The sequence below is a fragment of the Polistes canadensis genome, unplaced genomic scaffold (assembly GCF_001313835.1).
Source record: "Polistes canadensis isolate GaletaPanama2010 unplaced genomic scaffold, ASM131383v1 scaffold_186, whole genome shotgun sequence".
In the NCBI taxonomy this organism is placed as follows: Eukaryota; Metazoa; Arthropoda; class Insecta; order Hymenoptera; family Vespidae; genus Polistes; species Polistes canadensis.
Window position 1 is genome coordinate 282,026 of NW_014569733.1, and position 18,119 is coordinate 300,144.

The window sequence follows — 18,119 nt, forward strand, 5'->3', positions numbered from 1 at the left end:
TCGATTCGAGTATTTCTTAACAACGTAACATGATTTGTTATATATATTATATTTAATATATATAATTATATAATATATATATAATAATATATATAATTTTATGTTACAACGTAACATATTTGTTATATATATACACGCCTATGATTACAAATAAACTTACCACGCGTCGAGTGAAACCCGTTGAGAATCCTCACTCTTATTATTTATCGAACGTCAAGGAAATAACACAAAGTACATAAGTAGAAAAGTTTTTGTAACGTGTCGTTGAAGAGAAAAGCAACAAGTGGTTTGATCAATAAAATAAAAGCACGATAAACGATTTGCACGATTGCACGTGTTCACGGTATATTTAACAAAATTATAGATAAGGTATGATAACCAAAAGAATGATTGTTTTGAGAAGAAGAAGAAGAAGAAAACGAACCCAAAAACAAAACAAAAGAAGGGACAAATTCACGATGAGGAACGAAGTCAACGGTAGCTTAACATTGACTGCGTCAAAAGAAGCTTTCCAGAGAAGATAAAGGTAAAGGAACTTATGGCTTTGGCACAAGGGACACATTCACACACACTCGTTAGTAGGCGATACGAGAACTGATATACCAAGTCTGAAACTAAAGTTCTCTACTCTCCCTAGGACATGGCTTAGCCAGGTTTCCCTGGTGCCTTGTACCTAGGTGGTTTTACGAAGGCAGGTGGTGGTAAGGTGGTGTGGTGGGTAGCAGTGTTCTGTGGCGGCACAGGTGAACGTGGCGGAACACAGGAAGTGCCAGGGACAGAGAGGGATCCGTGGGATACATTAGGGTGGGGGGTTACTACTACGTAGGAAGAAGACCGACAAGGAGACAAAAGGTAATGAGAGAGGAAAGAGGGAAACAGGATGACGAGAGAAAAGTATGCATGTATTATATATTATGTATGTATGTATGTATGTATGTATGTATGTATGTATGTATGTATGTATGTATGTATGTATGTATGTAAGTCGAAGGTAAAAAGGAGATTGAAATTCGTTTCTATAATCTCTCCTTTTTATATTATTATTATTTTTCTTGCTTTTTTTTTCTTTTTCTTTTTGTTTCTCATCAAAGAGAGTACCACCATTTTTCTCTCTTATACCTTTCGAAAGAGGTGGTAATACGTTGGGTACTTGCAAGGCTTCTTCTTCTTCCTGAAATGGAGATCAACCGGATGAAGGAGGGCAGGATATAAAAGAATCGAGACGAGTGTTGAAAGAAAACGATCTTGCTAAGTATACGATAGATAGTAAGGTCTTTAGTATGCCCTAACCCAACTCTTATTATTTTTATTTCTTTCACTTTTTTTTATTCTTATTCTTATTATTATTAGACGCGATTCTCGTAGCAAGTTATATGATCTTGTTAAATTACCAATAACTCGTAAGTATCCACAAGTATCGAAGGATCTGTAATGAAAAGATAATCGAGTCAGTTAATTCTACGATACGCGGTGACATTCCTGGAATCCTAAATTTGGAACCCATCCAGATAATACACGTAAACGGCATGCTAATTACAGAATAACGATTTACGACTAGTTCATTATAATCAAAGAGAATGTAAATCGATTTGCGTGGAATGTTAAGGTAAAATCTATTCAAAGTTAAAACACCAAGTGGAACGTTCTGTAAATTCTCTAACGTTTGTTACATAATATCTATTCTAAATTCGACTTATCGATAGATCGTCGTACACCAGCTTGCCTTTACCTAACTCTACATACTCTGAGAAATATATACCTTGCACCTTTCTATTGCGTCTGTATGCACAACGCCGTCGTACGTACGTAGTCCTCGATGCACGAGAGTGCACGCAAGTGCAACACCATCCGTGGAGTCGTTGACTGCAAAACGAGAGGGTCGGAACAAACGGAGGGGATAACGACGCTGGATTCGAACCTCTAACTTCTCCACTCGATCGTTTATTCGCACTATTCCAATGCGTTCAACTAACAGCTTCTTCATTTCAATTTCTATCAAATTCCAACCTAATTTTTTTGGTTCTACCTATAGAAAAAAATTCGAATTGAATCAATCAATTCATTTCTTTCACGTCGTTTTCGGTTAATCTCATTACAACACATTTCTTTGTTTCTTTGTGTGTGTGTGTGTTTTTTTCTTTTTTTACAGGCAAACTAATTTTGTTTGTTTTTTTTTGTAATTTTATTCTATATATACAAGAATTTTGATTATTATTTCTTTTATAAAATATTTTTGAAATATAACGAGATTATATTTTATATTCATTATATATCATATTTTTATATTTATATGAGAGAGAAGAAATTTTTCATACGTACACGCGTGTATCAATATAGTCTATCGTCGGGGATATATGCATTTGTAGTTCGTTGCATGTCCGTTCGTTGCATTGCTACGTGGTGCTCAAGAATTTATCGATCTCTCGGCTTGACAATTTTTCATTAACAATAAGTTCTATATTTTATTCTTTTTCTTTTTGTCAATTAATCACAAACGTTTAAATAAAATACATCTTTATATAATCGTTTTCTTTATAAATTCATACAGAAACAAATTTTACGAAGAAATTTAAAAGAATATTTCTTCCCGCGTAACGATTTCGTATTAATCGTTTCGAACGGCTTCAATCGTGAATTTCTATTAAAATTTAAACACGGTGTATCGTTCATATTATCTTGTATCTCAATTAATCGATTACCATGTCGTAAAGTATCGGAGAAATTTGTTTTTTTCCAAGACATTTTAAAAATCTTCGATACTTTATCAATCCCATCGAATTTCTTGATAATCTTGCAAATGGCCGCCATATTGTTGTTGAAATTAGAATCTAATCGAACATTATTTGCTGCAATATTTGTACAAATAATAACTTCTTTGATAGAAGAAAGAATTTCGTCGGTTTCCTGTCTTTCGTTTTTGATAAAAGGCGATTTCTCTACTTTACGTAAAATAAAATATCTTGGTTTATCATTCGAGTAACAACCAATAGACGAGGATATACTTTGATCGTCCAAAATGCAATAACCCAAACGTTTCAATATTTTTTCCAAAATGTCCAATTTGGATCTTCTTTTTTTTATTAAAATATCGTTACTTTTTTCCCTTTCACTTTGATTTTCCCGACATACGAGCATTCCAGAATTCTTTTCTAATTTTTCCATTTGAATTTGTACATCCGATGTCTGCGGACAGGAGGAGTCTATGGTGAATTCCATGACTAATATACAAAAATATTCAAAATTACATACAAAGGAAATATAATAACTCACTGCATTTACCTGACGATAAATTTGATTTCTTTTTATATTCGGACGAAATATATTCTTCATTTTTATCCTTTATGTTTTTATTAACGTTCATCGGTTTAGAATGATTTAGTTTTTGTTTCCCTGATTTCTTAGAATCTCCAATTTTCGGAATATTATTAACAATCTTTTCGGGTATCGTTGAGGCATTAAATGTTTTCTTATTGTTCAACGTCGATTTCGAATTAAAAGATTGCAAATTTTGTGCACGCGTTTTAACCGAATTTTCTAATATTTTCGGAAGATCCTTATTATTGTTGATGCGATGACATTTTGCGGAAGAATCATTGATAATGCTATTTAAAGATGCTCTCTTAGATGCATTAACATTCTTTAATGATACTTTCGTTTGAATATTGTTCATATTCATCGTCGATGATCGAATTTCTTTGGTACTTTTTATACGATTATGTTTTTTAACATTTGATTGTTCATTTATTCCAGGAAATGTTAATAGAGATGGAAAACGTATCGTTGATGATGATTCTCTTTTTAAATTACTAACTTCTACGGGTTTTTCTATGTTAATGCGATTTTTATTAGTCGCATTGGGTAATAAATTTCGAAGTTCTTTCTGCAATTTTTCAATTTCTTGAATACGCGTCAATATATCGCATATCTCATTTTCGTTCATTATTTTATTTTACAATTAAAATAGTATAATTTTTCAATTTTATTGTTTATTTGTTCGAATAGAAAATTTTGTCAAAAAGTAACCTGCAAATTTTACGATCATTCGCCTAAAAATCCATGTTTATTTTTGAATATTTTTTCTTTTTCTTTTTTTCTCATAGGCGCATATATTATCGACTAATTTCAGTCGTATCGAATTGAATATTATAATTTAATTAATAATGTATATTATATATTTTGATTACAAATAAACAATAATAAATATTCAAAAATATACTCTATTAAATATCTAATATAGGTATATATAAAGTAATAGTGAATATAATAATTAATGTGTAATAAGGAATAATTTAATAATGAATAAACGTCAATCGTTTCTTATAAAAATATACTTAGAAGATTGCAACGCGCGAACTACAGTAAATCGATTAATATTATTTATTATTTACGATGGAAAATCAAATCTTATTTACCGAAATATCTGGTAACGAGAAAGAAAACATATACGTTAGTTCAAAAGGTGAATTACTATTTTTTATAAACGCATATTTTTAATAAATAACATTCTTATTATGTTTCTCTAATATAATTGAGGTTAGATCACACGTCAATAATTCATTTAAAAACTGGATCCAAAAATAAAAAGTCGTTGTTATCTGGAATCTCGTCGATTATCAAAGACGTGTTTTTACCTCAAGGATTTCCTGATAGTGTTCATCCTGATTACATTCCTTATCAAATATGGGACACTGTACAGGTTAGAATACCAGCGAATACTCTATTTGTCATTTCATGTTAAAAACGAAAAGTAAATTGTATACAAATAATTCTAATAATGAAATAGGCATTTGCAAGTACCATAATGGGTACTCTCACGACTCATTCGATTATGCAAGCAGTAGGTGTTGGAGAATCTACTGCGACACCTTTAGCTGCAGCAATAACTTGGATTTTAAAAGATGGAACTGGTATGGTTGGGCGCATAGTTTTTGCATGGTGGAATGGGTAAACCATATAAAATTGCTACTTAAACTACTCATAAAAACTGTTAATAAGTTTTATCTCGCAATCAATATAAACATGATAAATCTTAAATATTATCAATCTCTATATTGTAACTTCTCTCTCTCTCCCTCTCTCTCTCTCTCATGTTTACAATTTGTATTTCTATCTATTAGGTCTGACCTAGATAGACAATGTAAAAAATGGAGATTTTTTGCGGATATTCTTAATGATGTGGCAATGGGCATGGAATTATTAATACCTTATTTCTTAACTCATTCAATGGTCGTACTGTGTGCTTCCACAGCAATGAAATCTATTGTTGGCGTAGCCGGTGCAGCAACCAGAGCTGCATTAACGCAACATCAGGTTTCCTGAAAAAAAATTCATTTATCTTCTATATAGAGATGTCATTATTTATAATTAATATGCTACTTTTTTATGTTAGGCTTTACAAAACAATTTAGCAGATGTTTCAGCTAAAGATGGAAGTCAAGAAACTTGTGTTAATCTTGTTGCATCTTTCATTGGAATTTTCATACTGTCGTTTATTTATGATGAACGGTAATTTTACTAGTTTATTTATATATACGCGCGCGCATTATCTTTTAATTGTGAATATTTTTTTTTTTTTTATAGATATTTATTAGAGCTCTATGTCTTTTTGGTAATAGTACATTTATATGCCAATTATTCAGCGATTAAAGTTTTATGGCTAAACGCATTAAATGAAGATCGACTTGCATTATTAGTAAAAAATTATCTTATTCATGGAACTGTTCCTAATGCAGCAGAAATTAATAAAAAAGAATCTGTATTCCTTTGGAAAAAACCTAGTAAGAATAATTTATATTATTATTCTATAGAAATTTAAAACAATTTTGTTATAGATTTTTATGTTATTTTTCTAGCTAAGGATATATGCGGTTTTCATATAGAATTAGGTGTGTCACTTTCATATATTTTAAAAAGAAATAATCATAATTTATCAAAGCATATAGAAGATTTTCTAAAAGATTTTCAACATAAGGAATATTTAATATTTGTGGATAATAAGAAAAAGACTATTTATGTGGTATTGAAAAAAAACATAGAACAGTATGAAATATTAAAAGCATACTTTCATGCTTGCCTTTGTGGTATATTAACAAGTATATCACAACAATTTCCAATTGTAAGTTTTTTTTTTAATTGCTAACAATTGACCTTTCCATTTTAATCGTTAATTTATTAAATACTTATATATTTTTTAGGAATTATTATTAACAACTGAAACATATAGACCTTCATTTCCCTTAATACGTATATATCTTCTTTATAAGAAATATGATTCTCTTCAAGATCATAATTCTTTGTCGTCTATGGAAAGTACCTTTTATGATACAGATTCTATTATTGATAAAGAATATCAAACTTTTGTAAAACATTTAGAAAACAAAGGTATGTAATGATAATTAATAATAGAACTTTTGCATAAGATTTTTTATAAAACCACATTGATTATTTTTAGAATGGAATTTGAAAATTAATCTTTTACCCATAAATTCATGGAGATGTGTATGGAACATTAAAAAATCTCAAGAATAATTAGAAAATCGATTAAAAGAGAAAGAGAGAGAATACTTTATTTCTAGCATTTATAAAAATATGAGATACCTTTTTTAAATCTGTACAATAAAGTCTTAGAAAACGTAAACTAAGACGACTCTTGTTCCTGTTTTGGACCAGTTTGCGATAAATGTTTCACTATGTCCACCCAATCCCATCCTCGTGGTCTTTCTCCTTTTCCATCTGCTTTATTCCATTGTCTACGTTTTTGAGCTTTGCTTAATTGTTCTTTCTTTGGTCTTTTTACAGTTTCTTCCGTCTTTAAAATAATGAAATCTTTAATTCTTATGTCAATATAATAAAATCTATAATACATATTTTATTTATGTACCTGTTGATTCTCATTCGATATTTTAAGTTTACTGGCTTGTGAATTTATATCAGTAATAGAATCCAGTTGCATAGATAACAGTTCGGTAAAATGTTCTTGAACATACTGGAATAATGTATATGTCATGGCACTACCTAACCATTGATCTGCTTCTGCTTCTAATTGTTTCACTACTTCATCCTTTACTTCTTGCACACTATATATTCCAATTATTTACCTTTAATCAAAACCATAGAATACAAAAAAATCAGATAATTTTGTCAACTCACTTACATGTGTTTATTGTAAAATATATTCATATTGATGTTTGGCTTTTCAGACGGATATGTCGGACCCCATGAAATTTCCAATAGAAATGACTTTGTGTCATTATCTTCTCCATACTGTATATAAAAATATGTTAAGCGTAAACATATGTATTAAAAATGGCATTATTTTTTGTTTTCAGATAGTAACAGGTTACAATTAAAATTGACGCAATATCGAATGTTTTAATTGATATTCGTAAAAGTAAAAATAATGATGATCCGATGAATAATAAAATAAATTTTTCAAGTAAAATTAAAACTTTTTTGTAATATATCGAACCTTGTACTGAAAGGTAGTGGGTGTTAACTGATTAAATGCTGGATCACCCTCATAAATAGAAAGTAATACTTCTCTTTCTTCCTCTTGTAATTCGACATCACTCATTTCCTTTCTGCAACTATTTTTGTTATTCTTCTTTGCAATTGTATAATTTTATCTCAAGATTCGATCATGGGTATTGGTTAGGTTAGAAATACACTTCGTACGAAGTTCAAGTTTATATAGATGGCGCCATTTTTTAAAGATGCATATGTATAATATATATATATACATTATAATAATAATAATTTATAATAATTAATTACAAAGGAAAACAATAAATTTCGTTATACTACGAGAATAAATAATGATAATGGTACAAATAAAAATAATATTATTCTTTTTATGCAATACAACTATTTGTCAATATATTATGTATTAAAATATTTTTTTTAGACATTCTATTGAATAACTACGTACCTATTTAATTAAACGGAATCTACATGTGTTCAAGCGCTAAATTGCAATATTGCAACATTGCAGAATTGCAAAATGCGAAGACGCAATTAGAAAATAATTAACTTAATTGCAGAAGCATGGCATGAAACACCAAATAAATATATCAAGTAAAGCACAGGTGCATCCTGCATAACTAGCTGTAAATCACTCAGCTGATCGATGACGCGCAGTCGCAAAGCAATTCAGGATACGTGTATGCATGCATATGTATATGTATATAATTTGTAAGTGCAGTTAAAAAAAGGATTTTAACTCTTTTCAGCTGGTTTTAAATTAAAACTTTGTATGCCTGTAATGCAACTACGTTTACATTGATTTTACTTCAAGAAAGATAATTAAGAAGAAATAATTAGACATTAGAAAATCTATTTAATAGAAATTAGGCACATATTTGATATATAAGATTTACATCGGTTTCATACATGGTTAGATTTTTAACAAAAAATGTTAGTAATATTAAGTTTGTACAATTGGAAGTAATAATTGTGTCTTATAAAGAGTATTACAAGTAGGATGAACGATAAAAGTGTAAATGTAAGAAAAAATGTATGTTAAGAGATATTCAAGAATATAAATAGAAATATTTTCTAGCTAGACGCCATTATTGCTTCTCTCTATATACTGTAATAACTAACACAAAATGTATAGCCACGTATATATTTATGTAGTACGTGATTGTGTACAGATTCTATGGTTGCATGTGTAAGGAATATAAAAAACGTTTATCATATGTAGATTTTCTGTCATAATCTATTTAAAAAGCTTGCTTTGTAAAAAATTTTCACATCAAAAATCATAAACCTAACCATTATTTCTTTAGGGAAGTGATGAAGCAACGGTAAAAAAAATGTATGTTTTTAAACCATTTGTTATTGCAAGACATCGTTCACGATGCCTAGAACGACCAAAAGCAAGAAGTGGACACAGAATAGTGTGCGACCATAAAAACCTCTATTCATATGGTGGATTTAACCCTTGCATTACTGATTATGATCGTGATATGAGAAATGATGGCATATGGCTTTCCAGTAAGCCACTTTTTAAAGAAATTTGGAAATTTAATTTAGCCACGAATCAATGGAAACGTTTACCTGGCCGAGAAAATCTACCTGATGAATTAGCATCTAATGCGGTTGTTTTGAAAGGAAACGCATTGATAGTTTATGGTGGAACAGGTGTACCCTTTGGTGACGTCTGTAATGGTCAGCTTTATGTATGTAATGTCAATGATGGAAAAACATCAAGAGTGGTAGCAAAAGGTGACATGCCGAAACCACAATATGGACAAGCTTTGCTATTTCATAAACCTTATCTGTATACTGTTGGCGGTACAACTGGAAGAGAATATACTTGTGATATTCATAGATTTAATTTTGAAACTGGATTATGGGAAAAAGTCTACATTTGTACCGGAAAGGATTTATCAGAACCAATGGGACGGTATAGACATGAGCTTGGATTTGATGGAAAAAACATTTATGTTATAGGAGGAGGTACTGGCACTGAGGCATTTAGTTTAGCAGTAAGTATTCTTATAATTCTCTTCAAATGCGATAGAATTTTTCTTATAAAAAGTACTAGTACTAAATATATATTTATGAATTGTAAGGAAATACCAACTTTTAATCTGGAAAAAAGAAAATGGACAATTTTAAATACCCAAGGCGATAGCGAGAATAATACAATTCCTGCTCCTAGACGCTGCCATGGCGTAGTCCAATATATGGATGAAAAGACAGGTGTAACTTATGTTGTTGTTTCTGGGGGTACAAATGGTGCTTTTGTTTTTTCCGATGTTTGGAGACTAGATTTGAGTGAAATGCAATGGACTTGCCTAAAAAAATGTAAACTCCCACGTCCATTATTCTTTCATTCTGCTGCCTTAACTCCTCAGGGTCGTATGTATACTTTTGGTGGTGTAAGCATGCAACGCGATAAAGTAAGTATTATTTTATCATTCTTGTACGTACGAAATTACATATAATATTTAGTTATTTTATCATTTTGTTAAATGTTTATTTCAGGCAGCAAGAACAGATGCTGTTTATGCAGTTTGGTTAACAATACCTAAATTATCTGAAATATGTTGGCTAGCATTAAATTATTACATTTCGGATTTGAGAAATCGATCACCGGATAAATTGCTTAACCTTGGTATACCATTAAAATTTGTTCAAAGACTTGATCCTTGCATATAATGTACTCTACACTAACATTTTAGAGATACGCTATATATTTTAGAACATTGATTATTATTATTGATAACTTACTACATTAATATTAAAATTGTCTTTTAATATTGCCAGATTTTGTTTACAGAAATTTTTTAAACGGTCATTTGGATAATTGTTTTTTAGATAATTGATGCTCTACTGTACTTATATCTCTGATTATAATCGTTTTAAACTCTATTTTAAAAGTTAACAATGTTATTCTAAACGGATATGCTTTTATATACAAAACTATACAGTATTTTACAAATCATAGATCATGAAATAGTATATTTTAAAAATTAAGACTAGAAACTATAAAATAAAGGTGTAAGAAGTTTTAATTAAAACTCTTTAGATCTGTTGCATTCACATTGTTAGTTAAAGGTTAAAGATAATGAAATAGTAAGTGAATTTAATTGTTATTTAAATAATATAATAATAAAATTCTCTCGCTGAGAATGTTCAAATATACATTATGATAATATCTACAAATAAAATTCAGTGGAAATTAGGTTAATCTATTGTGAAAATTTTACACTAAAAATAAATGAAAATTCATCATACACAAATGTGTAAGATCATTATTGCAAATATGCAATTATTATACTTCCTAAATAAAATTTTGCTTGCCGTATAATGTTCGTGTATTGATTCAATGAAATTAATAAGAAAATAATAACAGAATGATATATTAATATGTAACTAATATTTTATTATGCATGCAATCAAATCGTTATAAGAAAAAAAATATAAGAATGCGATAATGACCCATAACATACATGTAAATACATTTTGGGTTTCCTCGTGCGCATCGACTTTACGCATTTATGAGAGCTCGGCTAAGTTCGTCGTCATTCGGCTTCTGTCGGTCGAGTTAAAGGTGTATGAGTCCTCGGCGTGCAAGGTTAGTGCAACGGGACTTATTTCATTTCGAGCCGTGTGTTCGTTGTTTCAAGTTCGCGACGAGAACGGTGATATCGTTTTTGTCGTAATACTTTTTAACATCGTCTCTCTAGAGATCTACACTCATGCATTCAGTGCATTCAACTATAATAATACGTTTCGACATGTACGACGACGTGTTGATGTAGTATTTATTGCATTTGTGAAACAACGAGACGCCATTCACGTGTCGGACGTCGCGAAACCAGTATCGGATGTAGGAAGTGCTACAGCTCGCGTGGCTTAATAAATTTCTAAAAAAATATTATTTGAATAAGGATTCTTCTCTTTTCTTTCGAAATGGAACAGAAGAGGCTGTACAAATTAGTACTCACAGGAGGTAAGCAAACATTTTACTTTATCTCTTTATAACGGATTTATTCCTTTTTCAACCTTGTGTTTCTCTCTACCAATCATCAATTTAGATTTTTCTGTCTTTCCAAAGTTTCAAGGATAGACAAGATTTCTTTCTTTTGTAAATTATTATTATATGAAATATCTTTGGGAAGAATCTCAACATACAACTCAGCCAGCATTCTCTTTCTCTCTCTCTCTCTCTCTCTCTCTCTTCTCTCTCTCTCTGTCTCTTTCACTCTCACGCTCTCGAGAAACCACGTGCTCGTTTTTCCACCTACGACGAATGTTTTACTGCTCTTGCATAATACTTGTCTTTTATTTCTTCATATTTCTACGTTAAATTATTCTCACAAAAGAGAGAACTTACGGTAAAAATTTACGATTGAAATTTTTACGTTTTATTTTTTCTTTCCTTTAAATAGAAAATAATCTCTAAAACCAACACACGTGCACATATCATTTCTTTTTTTATCATTCCCTCGTAGATGAACGTATAATTGGTTGGCTTATTTTAGTGAATACAAAAATATATAAAATTTGTCGACGATTTGTTAATATATTATAATTATATTATATATTTGTATATAATATATGTTTTATTTTTTATATTATTAATTATATATTTCTAATTATATTATATATATTATTATTTATATTTGTTTTTTTTAATACTATTTTACTATGCAACGTTTATCGTTAATTTACGTTATTCTCAGACTGTATGTATCCCTCTCTTTGTAGAAAAAGAGAGAGAGAGAGAGAGAGAAGAGAGGAGAGTAAATATCGATCGAATTCGTGGAGTACTATACAGGTGAAAAGATGACAGCAACAACGATACCCGCGCAATACGACAATAATGGGTGCTCCTCCTATCGTGAAACCGCGCGCGTGCATTTAAATTATTCGGAAGTCTTTTTCAAGCTGAAAAAATATAAACGAGAGAAGCATACGAAAGAGAGAGAGAAAAAAAAAAGAAGAAGAATATTTTAAAAGAAGGTTCAAGGGAAAGATAGAGAGAGATAAAAAGAGAGATAAAGAAAGATAGAGAGAGAGAGAGAGATAGAGAGGTAGAGGGATGATTTCTTTTCGTCAATGAAACACAGGTAGAAAGTTGAAAGGGGACTACGTTATTCGTCAAATGAAAAGCCATTTTCTTTTCTTCAGTTTTTTCCCTTACCTATCTCCTTAATAACCTTTACAATATTCACGAGTTTCTTCTTTGTTACGTGTATTTAACAGAAAAAATGTTTCACGAACCAATTTCCAAAATTTGACGATTTTATTATAATAATTATAAATTTTTCTTTTTTTTTTTTTTTTTATAATTTAAACCAATACAAAATCGACTATTATCTTCCATTAGATTGTTAAATATATTATTTTTGTTAAATTGTCTCGATAGAGGTTCAATTAATTATTTTTATTATACATATATGTTATTTGTATATTATTGGTTTACTTTGATACGTATTTTAAGATTATATATTTTCTCTTGTCTTCTTTAAGTATAATTAAATAAAGTAAAAAAAGAATGTAAAAATTGGCTTTATACACATATAGACAAGCGGATTTCATAATTTGATTAACTACTTTATAACATTGAAGGTCATCTGACGTTTATCTTCAATTATGATAATGCATGGCGTAATTAGATCATATTTTTAAGTGTAACGTAACGCGTTTGTAAAATTTTCTCGATTGATAGTTATTTTAAAGAAAATAGGGTATTTCGAAATTGGACATAAAATTTGTATTATTAATGTATACATTTACAATTGAAAGAAATGCAATTTACAATTAGATTTACTAAACAACGTGGATGCACCATTCTTAATGAACTAATGAATTAAACATGTTACGAGATTAATGCGGAGAAACGTGAATTCTATAGAAGTGTGCTTCATTTGTCTGGGTTTATAGACAATACCTTGAGATTTCCCCATTCCCTCCTCCCCCATGCTCTAAATACACTTCACTGAAGCACATTTTATAAATTGATATTTTAAATTTGCATATGGTTTGTTTTACTTACAATAGCTTAAAATTACACTACGTCCATTGCCCAATCTTTAAAAACAAATAAATTAATGAAACACATTTTATAAATTAACCGAAACTTTTTCTGAACATCCTATAGAATCCCTGTTATTTCAACATTAACCGTAACATGTATAAATAGTAGAAATGTTTATTGTGAATATACCCCAAAAAAAATAAGGTATAGTAGAATAGAAAAAATAGAAAAATATCGTGTTGGGATGAATGTCTGAAGATCTGTATAAACGAGTTTGCGTGCATCGTCCTATTAATATCAGTTTAGTACAATTTAAATCAATTAAAGAGAGGAATAAAAATATAAATGGTCAATTCTACCGTGAAGAAGAATCGCTTCTTTCACTCCTATACACCAAGAAGAGAAAGAAGTAGAAGTAGAAGAAGACGTATTTGATAATACATTTCGATTTATTCAAATATCAATTTAATAATAAATGTTTTTCCACTGTTATCAACAATATCGTTTATTTTTAACGATTATATGAGTATATTAAATGAATAAGAATTTTGAAAAATAGTATCTTATATAGATACGTTTATTAACGTTAACGTTTTTTTTTTTTAGAAATAATCGTCACATTTATATGACGTTTCATCTTTAATATTTTATAAACGTTTTCTTTATTTTTTTTCTTTTTTTCTCTGAAATATACACATCATGAAGGACGGTAATCGTTATCATAAGCTATCGTATTACATATCGATTTCTACTACTAACGTAGTTAGTTAGTTACGATGACAATAATGAGAAATGGTAAGAATCGATCAGCTTATAAATTAGACTCGTAAAATACTTATATGGAAAATTTTGTACTTATGTGTTAGAGCAGCTAAGTGTTATGTGTTGTATAAAGGGTATAATACAACACAACGATGGTAGAAAAATGAAAAAGATTCTCACACAGTTGGAATTTTCTAAGCAAACAGCGTTCATATCAATGCAGTTATCATTTTTTGAATTCTCGAGTGATTTTACAAACGTATTGGAAACATGCATAATGCACAGAATGTTGTTTCGAGCATACCTATTACTCATAATTTTTCATTCTCTTTTTTTTTTATTGAGCTATAAAGATCGGAATCTCAGAAAAAAAGGATACCATACAGCAATGATAATTTCCCATAAAGATATTTGATGACAACAAGAAAAAATGCAGTCAGAATTGCAGTGACGCTGTTGTTCACCAAGACCTCTTAATACTTTTGACAATAAATATTGCATTAACAAAAAGAACTTGTACTTTAATGTATTTAGCCTTCACGTTAGCGAACCGGATCGAACGAGAAACAATATTCTTATGACACGGTTTTCATATAACACGACTTTATAACTCTCGAATATATAACACGAATGTTTCTATTATACTCCATTGTTTTCCTTAACATTATTTTTTGATACAATACAGAGAACGTTATTTGATAATTGGAAGTTTTAATTATTAACACGTAATCTTATTCGAATTTAATTGAGATTGCATTTTTTCGTTTCTATTTGTGCCAATAAAATTGTACATCCACGTGGCATTTGTAACAGTCAAGGTTATCATATAATATATCACGTTTCGATAATTTCATTCTACGATTATAGAATTATATATCGTTTATTAAATTAATTAATTAATTCATTAATTAATTGTAAATTGTTTGTTTGTTTGTGCAGGACCTTGCGGAGGAAAAACAACGGGACAGGCACGGCTGTGTACTTTCTTCGAAAACATGGGATGGAAAGTAGGCATAAAATATATATATATATTATTTTGCTTTCAACATTTTGGATTTTAAGGAAAACTAAAGAAACACACAAAAAAATAAAAAAAAGAAAAAAGAGGGAAACCTATGTTACGTCACCGTGATAAACGGATGACCACATTTTGTTACTTGTTGATAAATTTGTTTTGTGTGACGATTTGTTATTTTTAATTACATCCGAGAATTACAGACATTTTTATTTATTTATTTATTAGTTTTTTTTTCTCTTTTTTTTTTTTTTTTACCCCGAAAACAAACACAATTCGATAAAGAGAAAGAAGGAAAGAGCGAATGGTACGAATGAAGACGATTCAAAAGTTACAATTTATAGAAAAATTTAATTATATACAAGAATGTGGTTCCATAAATCAGTTGTGTGGTTAATAGATATTCACCCTTTAATCAATTTGCATTATTAAAGTATATATACGTACAATTTTCTTCTTATTGTGTTTTTATTATTAATAAATGGACCCTGAGATGAAACACTGTAAATTGGTGCTAACGGTTTAAACATTTGTAAACATTTAATTGATTTCACTTATTTCGAGTATATAGTAGAGTTTTATTTTAGAAAATAAAAATAGATATTTATATTGGTAATGAAAGCAGTAATTCTGATGATTACGAAGGAAGTAATTAAACCATTGAAACGTAGACGTACAATTAACATTTTTTATTTTTTCATGTGTGTTATTAATAGATACGATAACACAAGCATGCTAGCTAGCTAATTAATTATTAATTTTTTAAAATTACGTTTTTCTTAATAAATGATAAATATAGAGTTGATAAAAATGATAAAATTAGAGATAAATTGTAGAGTTGTTATTACATTTTTTTTTTTTTTTTTTTTTTTTTTAAATTAAATTTGTGTTTAAAGTAATAACGTATATTTTTGTCAACTGATTTATAATCCACCAGTGTGTATATAATAATAAAAATAATAACAGTATGAGAAAGAGAGAGAAAGAAAAAAAAAAAGAAAATGTCTCGTCTTGATCTTTCTTCTTATCACCAAAAAAAAAGATAAGAAGAGTAAAAGAAGAGAGAGAAAAAAAATAACTTAAAAAGAATATTCGTTCTCGTTTCTCTCTTCGTTCGTACCAACCGGATATAATGCATACGAATATTCTTACAGTTTTTCTTTGAAGAGTTAATATAGATTTTAGTCAGACAACAAGAGGGAAACTTTTTGTTCCTCTTATAAAAAACAATTTGATTGACCTTGACGCGTCGTATTTGATCATTTATTGCTATCCGGGCTCTCTCGTACAGATAAATTTTAACGATCTCACTCACACTGCATTGAAAACCTTCGGAAACAATTGTTGTTTTTTTTTTTTCTTTTTTTTTTTTATCTTTTTTTTTTCGTCAAAGCTCGTTTTAAATTTTCCCTTATTTTATTTAAGGGGAAAGTAACAGATGAGGGGTGGGATGGGAGGGGTGGGGTGAGGAGGAGGGAAATAAAGAAAGAATCAAGATATTTCTTTTTTTACGTCATCTTTTGTATCGATTGATTTTTCTTTTTTTTGTACAAAAGAAAAGAAAAAAAAAAAAGGAGGTTACACATGTTTTTTTGGGGTTTGAGTTATCCCCCTACGTTGTGGATTCGATAGAGCGGTGGTTGTTCTCTTTTTCAGGTGTTCCGTGTTCCCGAGACAGCGTCCGTGCTGCTCAGGTATGCAATTACACGATAACAAATTTACAAACGGAATCGAGAGAATGAGAGAAAGAGAGTGGTGGTGTCTGTGTAGAAAGAAAGAAAGAAAGAAAGAGAGAGAATGACGATGACGATTAATGGAGGATGAACGAACATATGTTGAGAAGAAATCTAAAAAGAAGAACTGAATAAAAACTAAAAGGAAATTTGTGCAGATCTGCGCGAAAATAATTTCGTTCAATTTTGTTATACGATCAACAAATTTTTATTTTCATTATATTTTATTATTATTATTATTATTATATATTGTTTCATTTAGTAAAAGAAAAAGATCCTCTATTTTTCGTATTCGTGTTATAAATGATAATAAGAATAATTTCTCTTACTTATATAATAATCGTGATTTTTTTTTTTTTCTTTTTTTTTTTTTTTTNCGTGATTTTTTTTTTTTTCTTTTTTTTTTTTTTTTTGTAATACGAGTAGAGGAGGAGAAGAAAAAACGTGATAAAGAATTACGCGTTAGAACGTTTCATTAATGTACAGGGTTGCGTCAGATGTATTTCTTTTCTTCTTTTTTCGTACGAACGAAATTTGAACGTTGCTTTTTTTTTTTTTATATATATTTTTTTTTTTTTTGTGACCGTATTTCTACGCTGAAAAAATAAGGGAGAAAAAAAGAAAAAGAAAATGTTATATATAAAAACACATAGGTCATTTAAAACTTTATTACAAAAGTTAGAACATAAATTTTGTAAAAGTGTTCTTTAAATGTTGCCCGTTCGTCTATCGCGAATTCAAGTTTGACACCGCGTTGTAAAATATGTTATTTACGACGTGGCAAATTTATTACAAATTTCTATTCATTTCTACAACTCCCTTCTTAATTAGTTTTACCATAACATCGAGTGTAGAACTATATCACAATAAGTTGCATAAACTGTTTCCTTTAGTTTTTCCCATCAATATATATATACAGAATAATTCAGCTAACTTTGATACCTTAAATATTTTTGTTATTTTTAAAAATATATTAAAGGAAAAAAAAATATTGAATGGTTCAATGGGGCTCAAAAAATTCCAAAAATATTGTTGACGTATCTTTCAAAATAACGATGATATTTAAGGTATCAAAATTAGCTGACTCACTTTGTTTGGAAATGTATATATATATATA

General features: G+C 29.3%; 5 protein-coding genes across 9 annotated transcripts in view; 3 read left to right on the forward strand and 2 right to left on the reverse strand.

The window, feature by feature from the left end:
* Nucleotides 1-2,249: 2,249 nt before the first annotated feature.
* LOC106789479 lies at nucleotides 2,250-4,717 on the reverse strand. Its single transcript, XM_014753705.1, has 3 exons — nucleotides 4,632-4,717; nucleotides 3,280-3,880; nucleotides 2,250-3,183 (listed from the first exon to the last, which is right to left on the reverse strand). The coding sequence occupies exons 2-3, from the start codon at nucleotides 3,674-3,676 to the stop codon at nucleotides 3,107-3,109; spliced, it is 474 nt and encodes a 157-aa protein (XP_014609191.1). The 5' UTR covers nucleotides 3,677-3,880; nucleotides 4,632-4,717; the 3' UTR covers nucleotides 2,250-3,106.
* LOC106789475 (RUS1 family protein C16orf58 homolog) lies at nucleotides 4,284-6,641 on the forward strand. The gene is made up of 9 exons (XM_014753695.1): nucleotides 4,284-4,459; nucleotides 4,539-4,696; nucleotides 4,784-4,944; nucleotides 5,118-5,310; nucleotides 5,390-5,505; nucleotides 5,581-5,777; nucleotides 5,853-6,115; nucleotides 6,195-6,381; nucleotides 6,452-6,641. The coding sequence occupies exons 1-9, from the start codon at nucleotides 4,390-4,392 to the stop codon at nucleotides 6,526-6,528; spliced, it is 1,422 nt and encodes a 473-aa protein (XP_014609181.1). The 5' UTR covers nucleotides 4,284-4,389; the 3' UTR covers nucleotides 6,529-6,641.
* On the reverse strand, nucleotides 5,028-8,116 carry LOC106789478 (RWD domain-containing protein 4). Of its 2 annotated transcripts, none has more exons than XM_014753704.1 (6): nucleotides 7,928-8,116; nucleotides 7,469-7,580; nucleotides 7,154-7,263; nucleotides 6,881-7,076; nucleotides 6,598-6,808; nucleotides 5,028-5,315 (listed from the first exon to the last, which is right to left on the reverse strand). In XM_014753704.1, the coding sequence occupies exons 2-5, from the start codon at nucleotides 7,571-7,573 to the stop codon at nucleotides 6,638-6,640; spliced, it is 582 nt and encodes a 193-aa protein (XP_014609190.1). In that variant the 5' UTR covers nucleotides 7,574-7,580; nucleotides 7,928-8,116; the 3' UTR covers nucleotides 5,028-5,315; nucleotides 6,598-6,637. The 2 variants fall into 2 exon arrangements, with proteins under 2 accessions (XP_014609190.1, XP_014609189.1); XM_014753703.1 differs by having other exon boundaries at nucleotides 7,469-7,586.
* A 53-nt stretch (nucleotides 8,117-8,169) lies between these two features.
* On the forward strand, nucleotides 8,170-10,744 carry LOC106789476 (kelch domain-containing protein 10 homolog). 4 transcript variants are annotated; one of them, XM_014753700.1, is made up of 4 exons: nucleotides 8,170-8,391; nucleotides 8,787-9,488; nucleotides 9,576-9,905; nucleotides 9,991-10,737. In XM_014753700.1, the coding sequence occupies exons 1-4, from the start codon at nucleotides 8,389-8,391 to the stop codon at nucleotides 10,162-10,164; spliced, it is 1,209 nt and encodes a 402-aa protein (XP_014609186.1). In that variant the 5' UTR covers nucleotides 8,170-8,388; the 3' UTR covers nucleotides 10,165-10,737. The 4 variants fall into 4 exon arrangements, with proteins under 4 accessions (XP_014609186.1, XP_014609183.1, XP_014609182.1 ...); XM_014753697.1 differs by having other exon boundaries at nucleotides 8,184-8,412; XM_014753696.1 differs by lacking the exon at nucleotides 8,170-8,391 and adding an exon at nucleotides 8,465-8,512 and having other exon boundaries at nucleotides 9,991-10,744.
* A 316-nt stretch (nucleotides 10,745-11,060) lies between these two features.
* Nucleotides 11,061-18,119, forward strand: part of LOC106789474 — a 15,484-nt gene continuing 8,425 nt past the window's right edge. Inside the window, exons 1-3 of the mRNA XM_014753694.1 lie at nucleotides 11,061-11,461; nucleotides 15,194-15,261; nucleotides 16,926-16,963. Of these exons, the coding sequence (XP_014609180.1) occupies nucleotides 11,422-11,461; nucleotides 15,194-15,261; nucleotides 16,926-16,963 (146 nt within the window). The 5' untranslated portion in view covers nucleotides 11,061-11,421. The remainder of the gene's footprint in view (nucleotides 11,462-15,193; nucleotides 15,262-16,925; nucleotides 16,964-18,119) is intronic.